The following is a 24,095-nucleotide window of genomic DNA, read 5'->3' on the forward strand; positions in this document are numbered from 1 at the left end:
AAACCACCATTCCTACTAGGCCCAAAATCAGGATATTACACATGTATTTAAATTGTATATTTATATGTTTTAAATTGAATGTTGTGTATGTGATTTGTGTAAATTTTCATGTATGAAATTAATCACATATCTGACGATGATCGATAAATATTAAGTCCCGTTTGAATAAATGAAATTCGATGGATATTGGGTTCCCGAATTGGTTGTGGTCCTGCATGTGTTGCGAACACACCACAGTTTCAAAGAGCATCCCGTTATTAGCACTTATGAGCTTTCTGTTATATGGTTCTTACGAGCTTCCCGTTCATAGCTCTTCGGAGCATCCTGATTGGTTGTGATCTTGCATGTGTTGTGGACACACCGCATCTCCTATGAGCGTCTTGATATATGGCTCTTTGGAGCTTCCTGATTAAAGGCTCTTTCACGAGCTTCCTAGAATATGTCTCTTCGAAGCTTCCCGATATTGACTCACTTGAACTTCCCGATATTGGCTTGTATGAGCTTCCCGTTAATGGCTCTCAGGAGCTTCCCATTATACAGCTCACATGAGCTTCCTGTTATATGGCTCGAAAGAGCTTTCCGTTTATGTGCTTGTATGAGCATTCCTGAATATAAAATGACGGGTTTCAGATTTGTACACTTCGTATGTACTATCCGTGTATCCAACTCGATATTTTAAAAGATTCAACGGGCAAAGTTCTGACATGAGACGACATGAAATTGAAATGTACTATACCAGTATATACCCGAAATATATGGAATTTATATATGAATACAAGATGTGGAAAGTTTATCAACATGGAAATTTGATTATTATTGAGCTCATACATGTTTCTTGATATTTATACGAAATACATGGAAATGATGGTACATGATATATTGATATAATGGAATGAATGATATATGATTATGAAGAAATGGTAAGAGAATGATATGTATCACGATATTTACATATATGAATATTTTTTATATGACAATACAAGGAAATTATGTAAGTTGAAACGAGTAATAAACTCAAGTGTGACATGTTGAGAAAATAAGATTATCAATATTGAATTTACATGAAATATGTTTAAAGACACTAACAAGTGTTGTTGTTTGATGCTTAGGCAAGTGTCAAGCTATTGGTTAAATGGTAATATGTTTATTTATATGATGCATTTAAAGGGTAAGTACTCAAATGAAAAAATGCTAGTGCTTATGAAAGAGTGGTAAGGTTTAAGTTCTGTAATTTCTTATGAAATGACTTATCATGTGATTAATTCAAAAAATGTTATGTTTAAATGCACTAGCTTGTGGCTATGGTTGAATGATATGTTTATGACTGGTGTGTTATGCATATGGAATGAATGTGGAAAGTAAAGAAATAAAAATGAAATAAAGAAATTTGGAAGAGTTAAAGTTGTTTAAAATCGTACTATGCTAGGAATAATATGTATAAGTGATGCTGTGGATTTATTCACCTTGTGAGTTATTGAATATAACTTCACAAGTATTGCGGTGTCAATATTGGATTATTCTTGATATATATAAATTTCATATTTGAAATAAATTGATATGATTAAAGTTTATACGAGCTTACTAAGCATTCATTGCTTACGTAGTTGTTTTTCTTTACTTTCCAGATTATCGGAAGCTCGATCGAGTTGGAAGTTTGTCGGAGATATATCACACTATCCATCAGATCTATCGGTACTTTCGGATGTTTTGATTTTGGTTATAATGGCATGTATAGGTATTCTAGTTAATATTGGCCTATATGTGTTTTGTTAAAATTAGTCACTTATTTGGCTTGTGTGTTGGCACATTTTGGTTTGATGCATATTTGCCTTATATGATTGATGTCTGATTTGGTTTATGAATGTATGGAAAAAAGGTAAAATGTTAGCTAAAAGTGTAATTATATACATGTGTTTTGGGATGTGATGAATTGATCAGAAACCGGTACCTTAATATATAAGGTATAAATATATTTAAATATATTAGTATATAAAATACATTTTGGCACGAGATGGTATGTTTTGGTAGATAAGTGTCTTGGTTTGAAATAATGCAAATTAGCTTGGTAAACCTTGGGTACAATTATGCATATACGTTAGTTGTACATATGAATATATTGAATACATGAACACACAGGGGCGAAGCTAGAAATTTTTTTTAGGGGGGTCGGATGAAATTTTAATTTTTTATAGTTTATATTTTTATAATTTGTAAAGGATTAAATTGAATTTTTATAATTTTAGGGGGGCCAAAGTGTAATTTTACCTTTACTAATTTAAAATTTTTAAAAATTTTCAAGGGCCTAAAATAAAATTTTCCATTTTAAGGTGGGCTAGGGCCTATGCCAGCCTCCCTGGCTACGCCCCTGTGAACACACATGTTATAATCTGTCATCTGAGGTGCCTAAAGGAATATTGGTTGTATGTTAAGATATTATAATATAATTATTCAATTGAATAATCATTCAATGAATAGACACATCTTTTAACAATAAATATAATTATTCAATTGAATAATCATGATTCATTGTTAATAATAAAGTGATATAATTCTTTAATTTAAGAGACATAATTCATCTTTATTAAATGCGATAACTCTTGATTAATAAGCAAGTGATATAACTTTTCGTTACTTATAACTTTTCATTTGCAACTATTGAAACACTATATATATATATTGAAAATGTTCCAACAAAAATTACACAATTCTTCGAACTAGTTCTAAACATGATAATGTGAATAATAAGCTCTAACAAGAATAGAATTTATCATAATAGCCATAATTATCTGCAGGGGCAAATGTGTGAATAAAATTTAGGAAGGATTAGATCTGAATAATAAATTTTTGGAGGAGTCAAAAGATAATTTTACTATTATATTTATTTATAAATTTATAATTTGAAAGGATTTGAAAACAATTTTACAATTTTGAAGTACTAAACACCTGCCTACCCCTAAATTAACTTTTGATTATTTGTAAAATATTTTTAAAACGCCAAATGTAAAAAAGGTGTTGGATAAATATTCATATTTTTATTCATGGAGTAATTAAAAAAAGAAATATATTATTAAATTGATGAAAATATTAAATAAAAATAGAAATTAAATGAAAAAAATAAGAGAGGGTCACTTGGCGCAATATCAACTTATATATCTTGACATATTATATATTAACTTTTTTACTGGTGGAATGCACGGGAATTAATGTATTTAATAATTAAATTTTATTAAATTAGTTCATATATTTTTACATTTTAAAGTTTTCATAAATAATATGATTAAGAAATTAAAACATAATAATTAACAAATTAAATTTTCAAAAAATAATAAATGATATTAAAATGAATATATTATTATATATTTATTTCGAATCATATGAATAATAGTTTATACCCATGCAATACACTGACTTATAAAGTCAATCTCAGTGTTCAATTTTAAAAATGTTGTTATCATTATTTCTGGCTTGATGATTTTGTTCTCGTTAGAGTAATAACTATATTAATCTTGTTCGATTGAATCTTAATTCGATTGACATCTACATTTATACCACCTTAATATATTAAAAGAAATCCCTTCTTTAATAATATATTATAATATTTTTTTCTTATTCATATATTTGAAGAAGAACTACAACTAGCAATGCGTATTATAGAAATAGAAAATTAGAGGTTTTAATAGTGAAATTATGAAAGAAATTTGATCTATTTTGTTAGCTATTGATTATTAATTGATAAACATCTAATTAATTTTTTAGAAAAAATATGTTAAACAACAAGGCATTAGCTATACCAAACAAATATAGAAACAATGTAATATGTGACCCTAGTATTTAAAAAATAAATGTATACTTCAATTTATAAAATTTATTTTGCTTAAAAAGAAGCAACAATTATATTTAAAATAAAAAATAAAAAATGGGATGCACCACTTGTAACAAACATACTGCACGTACCAGATAATTATATATGATTTGCATTAGATAATTCGTTATTATTTAAATTCATAATGGTTAGATTTGAAAGAAAAAAAAAAGTATCAGATAATAATATTAAGGTCACCACCCTAGGACTACGAGGATGAAGAATCCTCGACTTCCTAAGAGTGACAAGTGATATGAATCTACTACTAGAAATCTACTCTAAAAAATTCACGTTGAACCCTTTTAGTGTATCAATTGATGTTGTTCTTTGAAGCCTAATCTGCTCTCTGAACTTGGCTATAAACTCACCAGCCTTCCTATCAACCTCATAAGTATCACTTCCTGCTACACTCGTAGTTCCAGACATGGTTGCTTCATCTGACCTTTCTCCAAAATCTTCATCCCCTCTCTCCGACTCGGAATTCTCTGCAAACTCTTGGTTCCGGTTACTGGAATATGTTGGGTGTGGCATGTAAGCATTACCTCCAAGATTCTGCCTGTTGAACACAACCGAGGGATTACAATGTCCTACTTTAGGGTCACTTCCACCTTTGTAACCCTCAGACTTTTCAATTTCATCACATCCTTTTGTATGATTTCCCTGCTTCTCTCCGGCATCCCCAGACCCAATTATGGTAATGCCACTACCTCTAAAAGTTCGAACAGACTTCCCTCTTGAGGAAGCCTTGGAGGGAGCTATAGGCTTTGCATCAAATTTCAAGGGATAACTTGAGATCCTTTCTTTGTTGGTTGATGAATCATCATCCTTTTTGCTGTCACGGAATTCCTCCAATTCATCCTCAAAGCATTTCCTTGAGCGGGTCCCCAATAAGGAGCCATCACTATACTGCCGAGAATGCGATGCAATTAGTGGCTTCCGTCTTTTTAATGGTGAAGGCAGAGGAAAAGACTGGCTGGGACTGCTTTCCTTCAGGGATTCAATCATTTTGGATTTTGGTGGTTCTGAAGAACTGGGATGCGAAGGAGACAAGCTACTCGGTGAATGTGATTGGGAAGCGAGTTGGGAGTGTAAAGACCGTGATTTGAGTGATTGAAATTGAGATTCGTCAACTGAGAGAGGCCTGAAATGAGAAGGGCGTGTGACACCACCACCGTCAAATCGTTGTCTCATCCTTCCTGAACTCCAACGCCAAGGCATCGGAGAACCCAAAGCACCACTCTTGTTCAACTTCCCCTCCAAATTTTCGCAAGTCAAATCAGTAAAGCTCCCATTTTCACTCTTATCGGAACCATCCGATGAATCCATCGCACTCGGACCCGAAGAATCACTCGATCCATTGCCAAATTCGGGACTCATATCCCTGGATTTTAAACTCCTAACAGGCAACCCCAAAGGTTTATCATCTCTAAACGAAATCAATTCACCATACTTTTCGACACCACAATGTGGTTGAGCCAGCACAACCGTGGGTTCCCCTTGGACATACTTTGAACTCCAAGCTTGAACAACATTTTCCTCGTAAGGGTTGTCAAAGCTACCATTTTTAACATTAAAACATCCAGCTTTACCCTGTCCACTACAGTACATGGAATGATCAAAACCATCTTCCAATATAGACGAAACATGGAACATTCCAGAAGCATGCGAGTGAGAATCATCAAGATTACCATTATCAATATATCTACGACCGAACAAGCCATAAGAAACAGCAATGCCAATGAACATAAGATGAAGAAGCTCCCAAAACTTGTTGAGTACTGTTTGGTTTATGAAATCTGGAGGTTGGGAAGGGAACAATGGGATTGCAATGAGTAAGAAAGCAAAAAACAGCACCTTACCAAGAAAGAGCGCGTAGTTATTACTATAATTGTTTCTTTGTATGCTGTTGGCCCTTGTGAAGGGAGGATCTGAATCCGCCATTAATAAAGTACAGAAGCTTCTCCGCTTCAGCTTGTTTGTTGGGTTTCTCTTCTTCTTTTGGTAAGTGAAGTGAAAATGGGGGGTGGGGGTGGGGGTGGGGAAAAATGTATCAGACTATACTTTGATTGAGGGAAGAAAGGAAGACTTTGAAATCAAGGAAAATAATGGTCCGGTTGCAAAGAGAGTAAAGTTAATTTTTTTAGAAAAACAAAAGCAAGGAAAATAATGGTCCGGTTGCAAAGAGAGTAAAGCTTTTTTTTTTATTTAGAAAAACAGCTGGCCTGCATTTATTTCTAAACACAAACAAGAAATAAAAAGTAATAACTATCGTAATAAATGTCATGGCCGTTGAGTTAATTGACCAAATTGGCCTACGTTGCATCGTCGCTCCGTGAGGGAAAAAGAGGTGGTCCTTCTGGGTCAAAGAGTTGGACGACGTCGTTTGGACGGAAATAAAAAGAAACCTAACTAAATTGGGATGAACCCGTCGAAGCTCTTAAAATTGCACTCGAGGGCTCTGCTCCCGTGACCCCGGACGACCAATGCAAAGATTTGACAAAAAACCAAAAACAGATTTCCTTTTATATAATGACAGAAATACAAACTTTTTTTCTATTTTGGATTTTGGCTTTGCAGACGGTGAATTGGATAGTTGTTCATAGGGCGTTGATGGCTATAAAAAATGTTGAAACTACAATTACTAACTAGCCTCTCCTTCTGTTGACTAATCATTACCTGATAGTTTTTTTCTAGAATGACCCAATCGAATATGCTCCGTACTTGTGGATTTGACATTGCAAATGACTAACAAGGTATGGTTGTTACGTTATTTTCTAGATACCTGTATAGAGAGGATTTCCCAACCGGAGATCGTCCCACATGTGATCCATGAGAAGCAGTCAGAAAGAACTAGTTATTGCTTTCATCATTGTAATGCTTCTTTTTCTTAGAGACTATTCAAGAGATTTGATGTTGATGGCATCTTTTTCTAGAAACTATCCAAGACATTAGATGAAATTAACAAATCATTTGATGATTTCAATTTAGGTTGAATTTAAATTGGATAGCAGTCACGGTAACATTAAATATTATAACTTAAAATAAAATATAAATTAAACACACCACACCACACCTCACCACATCCAATCACCCATTAATCCCTTAAAATTTTTCCTTCAGCCTATGCTATCCTTTGTTGGTAAACGCTTTGACAGATCTCTGTAAAACAACAGACATCTGATCAGACTTAACTCCGTCCTAACCACGATAATTGATATTTTGATTGTTATATACTCCCAAAGCAACTGGAACTACGGTCTAGAAGCAGAGGCATTGAAGGTTCGATGAGTAACAGGCAATGGCAATGCAGCCCAAGAACTGGCGGGTACCGGCCTTTGATGCTTTGAGTTAGGGGCAGAGGAAGCAGGCAAGGATAAGGACGAAGAAGAAGCAACAGCCACACGTTCACAAGAAGGGCACATGGTGAGGGTTGTGGGAGGGTTGATGTGGGTGTAGAGCTGTGGGGAGAGTTTTAATGCTCGAAGCTCTTGCACTTCCTTCTGAAGCCTTCTGTTTTCCTCTGTTAGATTGTCGCAACATCTTTTTAGATACTCACAGTCAACTTCCGTCTGCTTCAACTTTGTCCTGAACGTTTGCACCAATGAAGAAAAACAATGCTGAGCTTTCATTTCCCTTCAGAATACCCTCAACAATTAATTGAAGAAATAAAACATAACAAACTTACCTTGCTCTTCTGTTCTGGAACCAAACCTCCACTTGCCTAGGCCTCAGATTCAATTGCATTGCCAGTGCCAACTTGTGCTTCTGTATCATAAAGCACAACTCCAACATTTCATTTCAAATATCAAATTGTTAAACTACCTGGCGTTTTAAAGACTAATCGTTAACTAACCGGATTAAGGGTGCTATGTTCCTTGAAGGTTTCTTCAAGCACCAACGATTGTTCCTTTGAAAGCCTAAGCTTCTTCCTCGAGGCATCGTCACCAGCACCCACGCCATCTTCATCGTCACTGGTACGAGAGCAAGACGGTCTCTCAGCCTCGGTTTCATGGCACACGGGGTCTCTCCCGTTTCTCTTTCCACCTATGCTTGAAACGGTGCTGTTAGGCGAGGAGACCCCATCTTCTTCCTCGCATTCAGTCAAGGCCGGTGCCTGGTTCACATCAATTCCACCAGCAACTGATCTTGTTTCCAACTGTCCATCTGCATGCATACGGTCAATCACAAAACTCATTCCGTTGTGTTGGTCAAATCACACTGATGAATGTAAGAGATATGCAATGCAATCCAAAGATGGAAAGAGACGATAAAACATCAGATCTCAACATATTAAGGAATAGAAACAGGAATGAAACAAGACAACCCCGTAAACTGGTGCAAGAAAAGGGGACAACAACATACCAGAAGACTGAAACAGTTCACTCCAAATGTTCCTCTGCTGAAGGTTTTGCATGCAAGGTAAAGCTAAAGGCATGAGATTTAGCTTCAACGAGGGCTGATTCTGAGCACATCCCAAGCTCAAACTTAACCCCAAACTGTCATCTTTATCATCCATCTCTCCTTTTTTTGTCTTAAGAACTTCCACTTTCCCCAGAGCAGAACCAATCGAAGTTCATTGTTTTTTCCTCTTCCTTTCTGGGTTTACTCCCTTGTGTGTTTGGTTTCTGAGAAAAAGCAAAACGTAAGAAAAGAAAGGGTAGAAAATGGCTTGAGCTTTAACAGCCTTTTTGCTTTTGGTGCAGTGGGACAGGGAAAGGATGGGACTTATATATAGAGATAAAACAGAGCCAGAGAAAGAGACAGATGGGGTATAGATTCAAATCATAACTTATGTCAGTGACCCTATTGGCTCAATCATGATTAGATAACCTTTTTCTCTGAGCTTGCAATTGCATGAATTAACTTAACGCAAGTTTAACACCTTTTTCTTTCTTCAAAAAACAATTTCCAAAACCACTCACTTTTAAGTCAATATACATTAGTTTTTTTGTCTAACTTTTTAAATAATGAAAACTTATTATGTTTTTATACTAAAATCCTAAATATTAAATATTAATATTTACAAATATAATTTATCAAAATGATATAATTTTTGATGCCACTAAAAATAAAATTATTACACAATGCTTGAAAGATTAAAACTAACTTGGACGCAATATTTGAGACAGATGGAGATAGAAAGTGATAACACATTGTTAATCGATACTCTGCGAAATGGTCTAGCAGCAGTTAAGGTTATTGAGATTTGAAGATTCATGCATGGTGTTCTAAAGAATGGCAGGTGAAATTCCGACACATTTTGAGAAACAAAAATAAAGATGCAGATTGTATCGTGAAGGAGGCAAGGGATGTTCCTGGGCTTCTGTGTGTTTTTATGGATCCTCCGTTATATGTAAGGAAAATTATCGAAAACGATATACCTCTTACAATGAATGGTGTTTCAGATGGAGCTTAATTGTTTGGGATTTCTTTAATATTGTACTAAATGCATATTCATGAAACTAACTATATTGTTATTAATATTTATTAAGTTGATCATATATATAAACATTTTAAATGGTAATTAAATTTGTAAGTTTCTAAAATATATATAAAAGGAAAACGAAAGGTCTTTCAATAAGAAAATACTATCTATGTCCTCTCAGGACAGCTATCATAAAAGTATCTTTTGAGGATTTTTAGGGTAAATTGTAAATAATCATATAACTATTAGTGTAAACTCATGTTTAAAATATTTTATTTTAGTCACCAATATTATCCAAATTTAATATTTTGGTTACTTATTTGTTAAATCATTAACAAAGTGCAAACGTTATCATTTTTCATTAGCATAACAACAAATATAGCTCTCCAATATTTATAGATTTTATTAATTTAATTCTATTTTTTTTTTAAATTTGACAAATTCAACCGTTAACTTTACACATTACATCAATTTAGTCTTTATTATTAAAAATTCAAAATTCAAAAAACCTTTAAGAAATAAAAAAAATATTAAAAAATTAGTTTTTAATAAAAATACATACAAAATTATTAATAAAGGAATGTAATTTTTCTCCTATTTTAACATAAAATTTATTTATTAAAATAATAATTTTATAAATAAGATATTTTTTAAAAGCCCACAAAGACTTAAATCAAATTCAAAGTTTTTTTTTTCAAATTTATTATATGAATAATAATTTATTTATTATATGTTTGGTCTTATTCCTTAGTCCTTGTCTAATTTGTCAACCTAGAGACATTGATTCTTACCCCTTTTCTACCTCATGCTATAATTTTTTACCCAACTTGAACATGATAGTCATTAACGTTGAAAGAAAAGGAAAAGCTGAATGTTCTCTTTCCCTTAAATTATTTTATTTATAAAACTATTGTTTTAACAAGTAAAGGTTATGTTTAAAAATGAGAAAAATTATTCATTTGTTTATAAATAATTTTATAATTTTGGATGTATTTTTATAAAATCTTATGAATTTTTATTAAAAAAAATAAGTTTTAGGTATTTTATTTTAAATTTTTTAATTTTGAATTTTGAATTTTGAATTTTAAGAATCAGGAGTAAATTGACATAATGTGTAAAGTTGAGGGTTAAATTTATTTGGTTTTTTAGAATTAGGACCAAAACAATAAAAATATGTAAACATTTGAATAGAAAATTAACAGATGAATGGTCAGAATATTAAATTTTGATAACATTAGTAATTAAAATAAAAAATTTTAAACTTGGGTGACCAAAACATAAATACGCTAATAGTTGGGTAACTATTTATACAGTTTACCCCTTTTTTAAATATAGTTATAGATTATTTTTTAATTATTAAAGATATAACTATAATATTTAATAAATGTATATTGTAGAATTTATTGTAAATTATACTATTAGTCACTAAATTATTAGCGTGTTTTTATTTTAGTCACCAAGCTATAAAAGAAATTAGTTTCATCACTAATGTTTTAGTACATTTCTATTTTGATTGCTATCCGTTAAATGGCTAACGGAAATGAAGACATGACCTATTTCAAATTAGTATAATAAAACATTTAGTCCTCAATACTTATACATTTTATCAATTTGATTGTAATTCTAAATAATTTAATAAATTTAACTCTCCATATTTACAAATTCTATCAATTTAATTCTAAAACACTTATAATTAAATATAAATAATTAAAAGATTATTATATATTATAAGAGACAAAAGACTTTTAGACAAAGTTTATTATATATTATAGTTAAAATATTATTATATATATAAAAGGGTTAGTTCTCTATTGTTGTTGGGTTGATGGTTGAAAAATATTTATTTAAGTGTATTTGAAAAGTGCTTTTAGAAAAAATGTTTTTGAAAATTGTGGTAGAAAAGTGCTTTAAAAAAGTATGATTTGTTAATTTGCAGTGTTCTCCATTGCTATTTAAAATTGTGTTGGAGCTTAAAACATCCATTTTAAACATGATAGTAGAAAGTAAAAAATTAGTTAAGTTATATGATATTTAAATAATTTAATATAACAATATATGAAACATAAATTTTAAAAATCTTGAAGTAATTAATATAAATTATTTTTAAAATTAAATATAATAATAAGATTTAGATAATTTAATATAATCATAAATTATATTTAATATAATTTAATATAATAATACATGAAATATTTAAATAATTCAATATAATCATATATAAAATATAAATCAATTTCTTTTTTATATATCTTTTAAATAATTAAATAATAAGGTATTTTAATTATCTTCACTCTCAACCACAAGTTAAAAAGACAAAAGCATTTAAATCCTAACTTTTGCATTTGGGTGAAAAAGAATTTTTGACAACACTTTTGACTCCAAAAATCTATCGTTCTTCGTTGCTTTTACGGTGGAAAAACACTTTACACTGTAATGGAGAATGCACTTTAAATCTGTTTAGTTAAAATCAATTATTAGTTATGTATTATGCATATAATTGTAGATTTAGTCTATATTCTCCAATTGGATCATTTGAAGTCTATATACTTTTCAAATTTTAAAATTCCAATGTTGACAAAACTGACATTTATTAACTAGATCTTTAGTAAATAATATGTAGAAATAACAAGTTGATATGATATTACACATATAATAATATGGGTGTCGCATTAGACTTTAGAAATAACATAACTTAATAAATTTAACAATTATAATTTGATAATAATTAAAATTTTATAGTTCAAAAAGTATAAAGATTAAAAAAAAAACAAATTAAAGTATATGACTTGAACCAAAACTACTCATGAGGAATATGAAGTCGTGACTAGTAGGTCACAACTTGAATTCTAACTAACAAAATTATATATTTCTAGTAAATAATATTTAGTTTTTAATTAATACAAATTAATTTTATTATTAATTGATTTTTATTTAGATTTAATTGCATTGTTACTTAGTGAAACATACCAAAGAAAATTAACCAACCGATATTTAGTCGTTTGTTTAGGTCAATTAAGGCATACGTCAGTAAATTAGTTTATTAAATTTAAGTTGGTTAAATTATAAAATCCGACCCAATTAATTGAGAAAGTTGTTTGCTCTCACCTAAACACAAATAAGGATATATGAATTTGAATATTTGTATATGTTGGTTACAAAATATTTATAATTGTAATATATTTAAATTGAAATTTTTGTGCTTTGGATATTCGAAAAACCATTAAAAATCTTATATTAATTTTTTAGATTTAAAAATTTAACGGATAATAGTATTTAATTTGGATTTTTATAATAATAGTAAGATGATTTGTGAATAATAAACTAATTGGTATATTGGTGGGCATATTGATATATACATATAGAGAGAAAGAGGTGATCATGAGTCGTGCCAGACCTCAAAAGAATTTTAGGTTCGTTTTTTAGGTTTGGACTTGACTTGGCCCATTTATATGGGCTTAAAGTTTTGACCAAGCTCGACTTGGATAAAAACACTAAAATTTAAGTTCAACCCGACCGTACTAAATGTTTTTATATTATTATTTTTATATAAAAATAAATTTTAAAATATAATACATCAAATACACTAAAAATATTCAAAGAAATGTTTCCTAACAAATTGAAAATAAATTAAAAAAGAATTATTTATACTAGCAAAATTGAAAAACCCGAGCAAAATGAATTAAGAAAAGTGCAACTTAACAAGCAAATATTTCTAAAATAACAGCAAAATTAACAATAAAACAAGAGCTATACAATTTTCAATCAATAACAACAAAACAATAGTAGTATAATAGCGAAATAACACCAAAATAACAATAAAAAGCAATTTTTTTTGTCAAATTCAGGTTGAACCGAGCCCGAGTAGAAAAAACTTACTCAAGCTTAAACCCGTTTAGAAAATAGATATCTTTTTTTTGCCCAAACACACTTTCAAATTTATATTTTATTCAAATTTTCCTATTTTTCATTTCAAATGAACCTTCGGACTAAATCTGGTCACCGAGCCATGCAGGTTCTAACTACACTTATATCATATCCATCCATAAATAAAATGAATGCATCAAAAGGCCGATGCACGAAAACTCAATAAATTTGTCCAGCTTTTGAAATAATTATCCAATACATGTTTGTAACAATTAATTGAACATGGTTTTGCATGAACTTGCTCAAACAAAAAGAATAATACTAATAAATCATATCTTCAACCATATAAAGAAAGATAATATAGAATGACAAATATTAAGGTCACCACGCTAGGACAACGAGGATGAAGAATCCTCAACTTCCTAAGAGTGACCAGTGATATAACTCTTCTATTAGAAATTTACAGCCAGCAAATACTTTCACTCTAAAAAATTCACGTTGAACCCTTTTAGTGTATCAACTGATGTTGTTCTTTGAAGCCTAATCTGCTCTCTGAACTTGGCTATAAACTCACCAGCCTTCCTATCAACCTCATAAGTATCACTTCCTGCTACACTCGTAGTTCCAGACACGGTTACTTCATCTGACCTTTCTCGAAAATCTTCATCCTCTCTCTCCGACTCGGAATTCTCCGCAAAATCTTGGTTCCAGTTTCTGGAATATGTTGGGTTTGGCATGTAAGCATTACCTCCAAGATTCTGACTGTTGAACACAACCGAGGGATTACAATGTCCTAATTTTGGGCCACTTCCACCTTTGTAACCCTCAACCTCTTCAATTTCATCACATCCCTTTGTATGATTTCCCTGCTTCTCTCCGGCATCCCCAAACCCAATTATGGTAATGCCACTACCTCTAAAAGTTCGAACAGACTTCCCTCTTGAGGAAGCCTTGGAGGGAGCTATAGGCTTTGCATCAAATTTCAAGGGATAACTTGAGACCCTTTCTTGGTTGGTTGATGAATCATCATCCTTTTTGCTGTCACGGAATTCCTCCCATTCATCCTCAAAGCATTTCCTTGAGCGGGTTCCCAATAAGGAGCCATCACTATACTGCCGAGAATGCGATGCAATTAGTGGCTTCCGTCGTTTTGATGGTGAAGGCAGAGGAAAAGACTGGCTGGGATTCCTTTCCTTCAGTGATTCAATCATTTTGGATTTTGGAGGTTCTGAAGAACTGGGATGCGAGGGAGACAAGCTACTCGGTGAATGTGATTGGGAAGCGGAGTGTAAAGACTGTGATTTGAGTGATTGAAATTGAGATTCATCAACTGAGAGAGGCCTGAAATGAGAAGGGCGTGTGACACCACCACCGTCAAATCTTTGTCTCATCCTTCCTGATCTCCAACGCCAAGGTACCGGAGAACCCAAAGCACCACTCTTGTTCAACTGCCCCTCCAAATTTTCGCGAGTCAAATCAGTAAAGCTCCCATTTTCACTCTTATCGGAACTATCCGATGAATCCATCGCACTCGGACCCGAAGAATCACTCGATCCATTGCCAAATTCAGGACTCATAACCCTGGATTTTAAACTCCTAACAGGCAACCCCAAAGGTTTATCATCTCTAAACGAAATCAATTCACCATACTTTTCGACACCACAATGTGGTTGAGCCAGCACAACCGTGGGTTCCCCTTGGACATACTTTGAACTCCAAGCTTGAACAACATTTTCCTCGTAAGGGTTGTCAAAGCTACCATTTTTAACATTAAAACATCCAGCTTTACCCTGTCCACTACAGTACATGGAATGATCAAAACCATCTTCAAATATAGACGAAACATGGAACATTCCAGAAGCATGCGAGTGAGAATCATCAAGATTACCATTATCAATATATCTACGACCGAACAAGCCATAAGAAACAGCAATGCCAATGAACATAAGATGAAGAAGTTCCCAAAACTTGTTGAGTACTGTTTGGTTTATGAAATCTGGAGGTTGGGAAGGGAACAATGGGATTGCAATGAGTAAGAAAGCAAAAAACAGCAACTTACCCAGAAAGAGCGCGTAGTTATTACTATCATTGTTTCTGTATATGCTGTTGGCCCTTGTGAAGGGAGGATCTGAATCCGCCATTAATAAAGTACAGAAGCTTCTCTGCTTCAGCTTGTTTGTTGGGTTTCTCTTCTTCTTTTGGTAAGTGAAGTGAAAATGGGGGTTTGTTTGTTTTTTTTTTTGGGGGGGGGGGGGGACATGTATTAAACAATACTTCGATTGATTGAAGGAAGGAAGACTTTGAAAGCAAGGAAGAAAATGGTCCGGTTGCAAAGAGAGTAAAGTTAAATTATTATTATTTTTAGAAAAACAAACGCAAGGAAAATAATGGTCCGGTTGCAAAGAGAGTAAAGGTAAATTTATTTTTTTTAGAAAAACTGCTGGCTTGCATTTATTTCAAAACATCAGGAATTAAAAAGTAATAACTATTGTCATGACCGTTGAGTTAAATGACCAGATTGGCCTACGTTGCATTGTCACTCCATGAGAGGAAAAAGGGCGACCCTTATGGGTCAAAGCGTAGGTGGACTTCGTTTGGAACGAAATAAAAAGAAACCTTAATTAAATTGGGATGAACCCGTTGAAGCTCGTAAAATTGCACTCGAGGGCTCTGCTCCCGTGACCCCGGACGACCAATACAAAGATTTGACAATAAACCAAAAACAGATTTCCTTTTATATAATCACAGAAATACTAACTTTTTTTCTATTTTGGATTTTGGCTTTGCAGACGGTGAATTGGATAGCTGTTCATAGGGCGTTGATGGCTATAAAAAATGTTGAAACTACGATTACTGACTAGCCTCTCCTTCTGTTGACTAATCATTACCTGATGGTTTTTTCTATAATGACCAAATCGAATAAGCTCCGTACTTGAGGATTTGACATTGCAAATGACTAACAAGGTCATGATTGTTACGTTATTTTCCAGATACTTACATAGAGAGGATTTCCCAACCGGAGATCGTCCCATATGTGATCCATAAGAAGCTGACAGAGAGAGCCAGTTACTGCTTTCATCATTGTAATGCTTCTTTTTCCTAGAGACTATCCAAGAGATTTGATGTTGATGGCATCATTTTTCTAGAAACAATCCAAGGTATTTGATGACATGAACAAATCATTTTATGATTTTAATTTATTTTATGATTTTAATTTAGTAGATTTTTCCTTCATCATATGCTATCCTTTGTTGGGAAACGCTTTGATAGTTCTCTGGAAAACAACAGGAACCTGATCAGACTTAACTCCGTCATAACCACGATTATTGATATTTTGATTGTTATATGCTCCCAAAACCATTGGAATTATGGTCTAGAAGCAGGGGCATTGAAGGGTCGATGAGTAACAGGCGATGGCAATGCAGCCCAAGAACTAGCGGGTACCGGCCTTTGATGCTTTGAGTTAGGGGCAGAGGAATCAGCCAAGGATGAAGACGAAGAAGAAGCAACAGCCACACGTTCACAAGAAGGGCACATGGTGAGGGTTGTGGGAGGGTTGATGTGGGTGTAGAGCTGTGGGGAGAGTTTTAATGCTCGAAGCTCTTGCGCTTCCTTCTGAAGCCTTCTGTTTTCCTCTGTTAGATTGTCGCAACATCTTTTTAGATACTCACAGTCAACTTCCGTCTGCTTCAACTTTGTCCTGAACGTTTGCACCAATGAAGAAAAACAATGCTGAGCTTGCATTTCCCTTCAGAATACCCTCAACAATTAATTGAAGAAATAAAACATAACAAACTTACCTTGCTCTTCTGTTCTGGAACCAAACCTCCACTTGCCTAGGCCTCAGATTCAATTGCATTGCCAGTGCCAACTTCTGCTTCTGTATCATAAAACACAACTCCAACATTTCACTTCAAATATCAAATTGTTAAACTACCTGACGTTTTAAAGACTAATCGTTAACTAACAGGATTAAGGGTGCTATGTTCCTTGAAGGTTTCTTCAAGCACCAACGATTGCTCCTTTGAAAGCCTAAGTTTCTTCCTCGAGGCATCGTCACCAGCACCCCCGCCATCTTCATCGTCACTGGAACGAGAGAAAGACTGTCTCTCAGCCTCGGTTTCATCGCCCACAGGGTCTCTCTCGTTTCTCTTTCCACTTATGCTTGAAACGGTGCTGTTAGGCGAGGAGACCCCATCTTCTTCCTCGCATTCAGCCAAGGCCGGTGCCTGGTTCACATCAATTCCACCAGCAAATGATCTTGTTTCCAACTGTCCATCTGCATGCATACGGTCAATCAAAAAAATCATTTCGTTGTGTTGGTCAAATCCCATTGATGAATGCAAGAGATATGCAATGCAATCCAAAGATGGAAAGAGACGATAAAACATCAGATCTCAACATGGTAAGGAATAGAAACAGGAATGAAACATGACAACCCCGTAAACTGGTGAAAAGAAAAGGGGACAAAAACATACCAGAAGACTGAAACAGTTCATTCCAAATGTTCCTCTGCTGATGGTTTTGCATGCAAGGTGAAGCTAAAGGCATGAGATTTAGCTTCAACGAGGGCTGGTTCTGAGCACGTCCCAAGCTCAAACTTAACCCCAAACCGTCATCTTTATCATCCATCTCTCCTTTTTTGTCTTAAAAACTTCCACTTTCCCCAGAGCAGAACCAATCGAAGTACACCATTTTTTCCTCTTCCTTGCTGGGTTTTCTCCGTTGTGTGTTTGGTTTCTCAGAAAAAGCAAAACGGAATAAAAGAAAGGGTAGAAAACGGCTTGAGCTTTAACAGCCTTTTTGCTTTTGGTGCAGTGGAACTGGGAAAGGATGGGATTATATATAGAGATAAAACAGAGCCAGAGAAAGAAAGAGATGGGGTACAGATTCAAATCATAACTTATGTCAGTGACCCTATTGGCTCAATCATATGATTATACAACTGTGGTTTTAGAAAAAGTTCGCTCCGTCGCTAAACTTTGAAGATGTGTGCATGAAAGATTTGTTTACTGTTATAGGGCTTTAACGGAATTAAATATTTATAACAGTGATTTGGTTAATTGGTTAAATGAAACCGAAGAAATATTGTGAAAGTATTTATGCACCATGAAAAAAACTATATTGATAAAAAAAATTTATAAATTTATTGTAAGACATCAAAAAAATGACTAAAATAAAGAAAAAAATCTCTATGATTTGTTTGTCCTAAATATATTTTATCTCCTAATTACCACTCAAGAATTGTGAATTTCTTTCATGTAAAAATGATATGCATAGAAATGTAATATTTTTAAATAATGTATAAAACTGTGATAAGTTTTGACTAAAAACAAATATTTTGATAGTGATAAAAAGAAACTAAATAAATTAAAGTTCTTTGGCCTAATTATCGATTAGATGATTTAGCTTGTTGAATTCATATTGGTTTAATACTAATAACGGTAGTTGTTTTAATATGATAAGGTTCCGTATGTATCCATGTTTAAAAATTTGTTAATGTTACATTTTAATTGAGGAAATAGATATGTAATAGTAAAAAAAAAATCTAATAACATATATACCATTTAATATTTTAACGTATTTTTCAAATCAATTTAATATAAAAGAACAATATTTTCTATCAAAAGAATAATACTTAAATATAATATATTTAAAATAATAATTTATACTAAATTAATTTGATATTTAATATTAAATTATTTAAAGTATTTCATTTTTATATTTTCTAAAATTTTGAAATTATATGTTATATAAAATTATAGTAAAATATTTTTATATTAATTTAAATTCATATCTTATATTAAATTAAATTAAAATATTTATAATATATAACCTTAAATCTTTGAATAACTTTCATAACATTTTCTATAAATAATATACTTTTTCCTATAAATTTATTAAATTATTGTTTATAACAAAGTTATGATAAAAAAGCTATAACATTTTTTTAATAAATATTATAATAATATATAACATTGGACACTATTTTTTTTAAACCCGACCAAATCAACAGGAAATAATTACACCGTGATTTACTTGAGAGCCAGCTTGCAAGGTGTCAACAGTGTAAATTTTTAGGTCATTTAAGTCATAATTTTCAAATTGTGTCATTCTTATAAATATATTTTTTTTTTTTTGGATTAGTGGCCCTAAAAAAGCCTCCCATATGTGATCCATGAGAAGCTGACAGAGAGCTAGTCATTGCTTTCATCATTGTAATGCTTCTTTTTCCTAGAGACTATTCAAGAGATTTGGTGTTGATGGCATCTATTTTCTAGAAACTATCCAAGAGATTAGATAACATGAACAAATCATTTTAGGATTTTCAATTTAGTATATTTTTCCTCCATCCTATGCCATCCTTTGTTGGGTAACGCTTTGACATATCTCTGGAAAAAAACAGGAATCTGATCAGAGTTAACTCCGCCCTAGCCACAATAATTGACATTTTGATTGTATTATGCTCCCACAGCAATGGAATTATGGTCTAGAAGCAGGGGCATTGAAGGGTCGATGAGTAACAGGCAATGGCAATGCAGCCCAAGGACTAGCGGGTACCGGCCTTTGATGCATTGAGTTAGGGACAGAGGAAGCAGCCAAGGATGAAGACGAAGAAGAAGCAACAGCCACACGTTCACAAGAAGGGCACATGGTGAGGGTTGTGGGAGGGTTGATGTGGGTGTAGAGCTGTGGGGAGAGTTTTAATGCTCGAAGCTCTTGCGCTTCCTTCTGAAGCCTTCTGTTTTCCTCTGTCAGATTGTCGCAACATCTTTTTAGATACTCACAGTCAAGTTCCGTCTGCTTCAACTTTGTCCTGAACGTTTGCACCAATGAAGAAAAACAATGCTTAGTTTTTCATTTCCCTTCAGAATACCATCTAACAATTAATTGAAGAAATAAAACATAACAAACTTACCTTGCTCTTCTGTTCTGGAACCAAACCTCCACTTGCCTGGGCCTCAGATTCAATTGCATTGCCAGTGCCAACTTGTGCTTCTGTATCATAAAACACAACTCCAATATTTCACTTCAAATATCAAATTGTTAAACTACCTGACGTTTTAAAGACTAATAGATAACTAACCGGATTAAGATTGCTATGTTCCTTGAAGGTCTCTTCAAGCACCAACGACTGCTCCTTTGAAAGCCTAAGCTTCTTCCTCGAGGCATCGTCACCAGCACCCCCGCCATCTTCATCGTCACTGGAACGAGAGCAAGACGGTCTCTCAGCCTCGGTTTCATCGCACACAGGGTCTCTCTCGCTTCTCTTTCCACCTATGCTTGAAACGGTGCTGTAAGGCGAGGAGACCCCATCTTCTTCCTCGCATTCAGCCAAGGCCGGTGCCTGGTTCACATCAATTCCGCCAGCAACTGATCTTGTTTCCAACTGTCCATCTGCATGCATACGGTCGATCACAAAACTCATTTCGTTGTGTTGGTCAAATCACACTGATGAATGTAAGAGATGTGCAATGCAATCCAAAGATGGAAAGAGACGATAAATCATCAGATCTCAACATATTAAAGAATAGAAACAGGAATGAAACAAGACAACCCCGTAGACTGGTGAAAGAAAAGGGGACAAAAACATACCAGAAGACTGAAACAGTTCATTCCAAATGTTCCTCCGTTGAAGGTTTTGCATGCAGGGTGAAGCTAAAGGCATGAGGTTTAGCTTCAACGAGGGCTGATTCTGAGCACACCCCAAGCTCAAACTTAACCCCAAACCGTCTTCTTTACCACCCATCTCTCCTTTTTTGTCTTTCAAAACCAACAAAAACTTTCACTTTCTCCAGAGCAGAACCAATCGAATTTCTCTGTTGTTTCCTCTTCCTTCTGGGTTTTCTCCCTTGTGTGTTTGGTTTCTGAGAAAAAACAAAACGGAAGAAATAAAGGGTAGAAAATGGCTTGAGCTTTAACAGCCTTTTTGCTTTTGGTACAGTGAAACAGGGAAAGGATGGGACTATATATAGAGATAAAACAGAGCCAGAGAAAGAGAGAGATGGGGTGCAGATTCAAATCATAACTAATGTCAGTGACCCTATTGGCTCAATCATGATTATATAACTTTTTTTTCCCTTCGCTGGGCTTGAAATTGCATGAATTAACTCAACGCTAGTTTAACACCTCTTTCTTTCTTTTGACCATAGATTCAAACTCTAACTGTGGTTTTAGAAAAAGTACGCTCCGTGGCTGAACTTTGAAGATGTGTGTGTAAGTGTGTTACTTGTAACTGATATCTTTAAACTTTATTAATCATGTTAAGTCTTGGGGAGGGTAATGAAGTTGGCTTAAAAAGCGGCTTTCTCTCTCGTTGACCGATGTGAATAAATGGGACAGCAAAAGCAGCTGCGATCCCCCTACACGCAGGGACCACGATCTTTCAAAATCCATCAGATATGATGGTAAATCATGTGCACAGCAATCTCTTACTCTCCCAAGCCCAGCCCTTCCCACAAGTCGGGCCCATGAGTGGCTCTTCTGCCTGCTTGCCAACCTCAAATCACGAGGCAAATTAATGTGTTGGGGGGGGGAGGGGAGGGACCCCATCTGTTGTCTTGTCCCAAGGCAATAGAAGGCGTGCGGGCTGATTTGGCGCTACTCTCCATGGGAACCACATCAATGGACTTATAGATTTTCGAGGAAACTGCATCCTCGTGATGACCTGGTCAGGGAGTTACCATGGAATTTGGGCAAATTAATGCCCCATTAATCACTCTTAACTTTACAGATTTTCCTTCAAAACAAAATTACAGGTTTGAAAGAGCTAACGATTGCTCTAAAACTCTTAAGTTAAACCTTCAATTTATGCTAATGTCGGATATTAGATTTTTTATTTTTTTTGGGGAGGGGGTTCGAATATTACATCTTTCATTAATATATAAGCTTTCGATAACATTGAAGCTTCGGTTTGTATTTGTTAGTTGTTGTCGTCGTTAAACGTAGTAAAATTCTAAAGTACCAAATTAGCGTGAATTGCTTCGCTGTATATTCTATCCCCAGTAATTTACACAAATTGGAAGGATAAATTATGTGCAGGATTGTTAATATTCTTGTGAAAATATGTGCTTTAATTATGTCTTAACTCGATTGGTATAGCATTGTTGTCAAAGCAGAAAAACGTGTGTTTCAGTGCGTTGAAACACATTATACTTTTATTTATAGATTGAGAAGTGACTATGAGTAGTTTTAAGTATTATGTCATTTTACACAAGAATATATAACAAGATGATCATATAATTGATGATTTATATTTTGAAAAAAAATCATTTTTTACTATTAGAACGAATATAGAATTTGAGAATATTATAAGCTTAAATACTATAAAATATGAGAGAATATTTGATGCACTATCAGGGGATAAGTTTCATGTATCATCAATTAATAATAACATGACACTTCATTAATAAATAAAACAAAAAAATAGTGGAGTATTTATAAGTAAATACTAATAACTTTGTTAGAACATAATTAAATAATAATTAATTATAAATAAAAGTTAAAATTCTAAACCCTAAACTCAAGATCCTAAATTCGAATGTTAAAAATATTTATTTATAATAACTACATTTAATGTTTAATTATGCTTAAATAAAATTATTAGTATATTTTCGTTTAACTTAATGATAAAATATCATGTTATTATTAAATGATTATACATGAAATTTATACACTATATTGCGGCAAATATTATCCCATTAAATGTTTTAAATATATATATTTTTCATTTATGATATATTGTTGCATATTTTATCATTTACCTAAAAAAAGATTTGACAACACTTTTACATATTACAAATTAACAACTTGGTTTTTATTCTCGACCATTTTCTTAGATTTTCGGGAATCCTAAGGACAACTCAATCCAAAGAGATTAAAGGCTCTTTTGGATGCTCGGTTTCCTCCAGTGAAGTACGATTGTTCTTGAAAATGGTGTAACACACTTCAATCATCTATTTGAATGACATTATATTCTACCAATGAAGAGATTTCATAGCATTGGGCACTTGGTTTTTGACTAAAGCAAGGAACTCCAATATAAAAAAAGATGTGGTGGATTTGACTGTAACATCCCTTACCCGTATTTGTCACCGGAATAGGGTACGAGGCATTACCGAAGTTTACCGAATTAATTTTTCGTTATTACGAGTTAAATAATATTCATTTACCGAAACATGTCATGACGTCCTTTAGATGGGCCTCCAAAGCCCAAAACATACTTCAGGACCAAACCGGAATTAAATTGAAACCATAGGGAATTTTTTGCAAAATCCCAAATTTTTTTTTAAAAAAAATTATAAGCTCAATATAACCCCTTTATAAATATCTAACCATCCCTACAATTTTAAAACCAATACCAATCCAAACCAACCAATCCATTTCAACCAATTTGATACCAAATCATACTTCTATTATAATTATACCATTTAGCACATTCATCACTCTTTACTTTAATACATATTCATTAAACAAGTCTTAGCATTTATTTAATCATCAAACCATATACGTGCCATATAAATCAAAAAGGAAATTTACAAAAGTTACCGAGATAATCTGGATAGTGTGATCATCAGTGTTGTTCCGATCCTCCGTATATTTTCAAGTCAATCTACAAGACACATTGAATACACTCAAGTAAGCTTATAAAAGCTTAGTAAGTTCATGGCATAAAACATAAATCTTACCAAATATTCATACACTTATACAATATACACAATTATTAAGTTCAACTATCAACCACAATCATTGGTGAGTTCCCTTGTATAAACTCACTACCACTTATCCATTTACTTTAATTCTTTTGGGCCCATTTGTCACATACCATTCTTAATCAAATTAGGGAACGGTTACGAAAAATTGATTACTTCACTTCCACTTTGCCATAGTATAACTACAATCTTGCGTATGATCACTTATCATTTTTCGAAGCCATAGCCCTGC

General features: G+C 33.2%; 4 protein-coding genes across 4 annotated transcripts; all 4 read right to left on the minus strand.

Moving 5' to 3' along the window:
• Positions 1 to 3,951: 3,951 nt before the first annotated feature.
• LOC107911872 (homeobox-leucine zipper protein HAT3) lies at positions 3,952 to 8,658 on the minus strand. Its single transcript, XM_016839837.2, has 5 exons — positions 8,225 to 8,658; positions 7,716 to 8,026; positions 7,548 to 7,627; positions 5,551 to 7,447; positions 3,952 to 5,459 (listed from the first exon to the last, which is right to left on the minus strand). The coding sequence occupies exons 1-4, from the start codon at positions 8,376 to 8,378 to the stop codon at positions 7,114 to 7,116; spliced, it is 879 nt and encodes a 292-aa protein (XP_016695326.1). The 5' UTR covers positions 8,379 to 8,658; the 3' UTR covers positions 3,952 to 5,459; positions 5,551 to 7,113.
• LOC107910879 (uncharacterized) lies at positions 3,952 to 15,421 on the minus strand. Its single transcript, XM_016838803.2, has 2 exons — positions 13,677 to 15,421; positions 3,952 to 4,181 (listed from the first exon to the last, which is right to left on the minus strand). Exons 1-2 carry the CDS (start codon positions 15,290 to 15,292, stop codon positions 4,136 to 4,138), a joined length of 1,662 nt encoding a protein of 553 aa, XP_016694292.2. The 5' UTR covers positions 15,293 to 15,421; the 3' UTR covers positions 3,952 to 4,135.
• Positions 15,422 to 16,322: 901 nt separating this feature from the next.
• Positions 16,323 to 17,997, minus strand: LOC107911874 (homeobox-leucine zipper protein HAT3). Its single transcript, XM_016839838.2, has 4 exons — positions 17,630 to 17,997; positions 17,120 to 17,430; positions 16,952 to 17,031; positions 16,323 to 16,851 (listed from the first exon to the last, which is right to left on the minus strand). Exons 1-4 carry the CDS (start codon positions 17,781 to 17,783, stop codon positions 16,518 to 16,520), a joined length of 879 nt encoding a protein of 292 aa, XP_016695327.2. The 5' UTR covers positions 17,784 to 17,997; the 3' UTR covers positions 16,323 to 16,517.
• Positions 17,998 to 19,411: 1,414 nt separating this feature from the next.
• Positions 19,412 to 21,183, minus strand: LOC107911875 (homeobox-leucine zipper protein HAT3). The gene is made up of 4 exons (XM_016839839.2): positions 20,748 to 21,183; positions 20,239 to 20,549; positions 20,071 to 20,150; positions 19,412 to 19,968 (listed from the first exon to the last, which is right to left on the minus strand). Exons 1-4 carry the CDS (start codon positions 20,899 to 20,901, stop codon positions 19,635 to 19,637), a joined length of 879 nt encoding a protein of 292 aa, XP_016695328.1. The 5' UTR covers positions 20,902 to 21,183; the 3' UTR covers positions 19,412 to 19,634.
• Positions 21,184 to 24,095: the final 2,912 nt, after the last annotated feature.

This window comes from Gossypium hirsutum, chromosome A11, assembly GCF_007990345.1.
Source record: "Gossypium hirsutum isolate 1008001.06 chromosome A11, Gossypium_hirsutum_v2.1, whole genome shotgun sequence".
Lineage (NCBI taxonomy): Eukaryota > Viridiplantae > Streptophyta > Magnoliopsida > Malvales > Malvaceae > Gossypium > Gossypium hirsutum.

What these genes read in the sequence shown, in the direction of transcription:
- LOC107911872 (XM_016839837.2), bottom strand. Translation starts at nt 8,378, where the DNA reads ATGGATGATAAAGATGACAGTTTGGGGTTAAGTTTGAGCTTGGGATGT. An exon ending in TGAACTGTTTCAGTCTTCTG is followed by an intron (nt 8,027 to 8,224) that starts GTATGTTGTTGT and finishes GTATGCATGCAG; the next exon opens with ATGGACAGTTGGAAACAAGA. An exon ending in TTCCAGAACAGAAGAGCAAG is followed by an intron (nt 7,448 to 7,547) that starts GTAAGTTTGTTA and finishes GCAAACGTTCAG; the next exon opens with GACAAAGTTGAAGCAGACGG.
- LOC107910879 (XM_016838803.2), bottom strand. Translation starts at nt 15,292, where the DNA reads ATGGCGGATTCAGATCCTCCCTTCACAAGGGCCAACAGCATATACAGA. An exon ending in ATTAGGCTTCAAAGAACAAC is followed by an intron (nt 4,182 to 13,676) that starts ATCAGTTGATAC and finishes TCAAAGAACAAC; the next exon opens with ATCAATTGATACACTAAAAG.
- LOC107911874 (XM_016839838.2), bottom strand. Translation starts at nt 17,783, where the DNA reads ATGGATGATAAAGATGACGGTTTGGGGTTAAGTTTGAGCTTGGGACGT. An exon ending in AACATAGCACCCTTAATCCT is followed by an intron (nt 17,032 to 17,119) that starts GTTAGTTAACGA and finishes TTTATGATACAG; the next exon opens with AAGCAGAAGTTGGCACTGGC. An exon ending in TTCCAGAACAGAAGAGCAAG is followed by an intron (nt 16,852 to 16,951) that starts GTAAGTTTGTTA and finishes GCAAACGTTCAG; the next exon opens with GACAAAGTTGAAGCAGACGG.
- LOC107911875 (XM_016839839.2), bottom strand. Translation starts at nt 20,901, where the DNA reads ATGGGTGGTAAAGAAGACGGTTTGGGGTTAAGTTTGAGCTTGGGGTGT. An exon ending in AACATAGCAATCTTAATCCG is followed by an intron (nt 20,151 to 20,238) that starts GTTAGTTATCTA and finishes TTTATGATACAG; the next exon opens with AAGCACAAGTTGGCACTGGC. An exon ending in TTCCAGAACAGAAGAGCAAG is followed by an intron (nt 19,969 to 20,070) that starts GTAAGTTTGTTA and finishes GCAAACGTTCAG; the next exon opens with GACAAAGTTGAAGCAGACGG.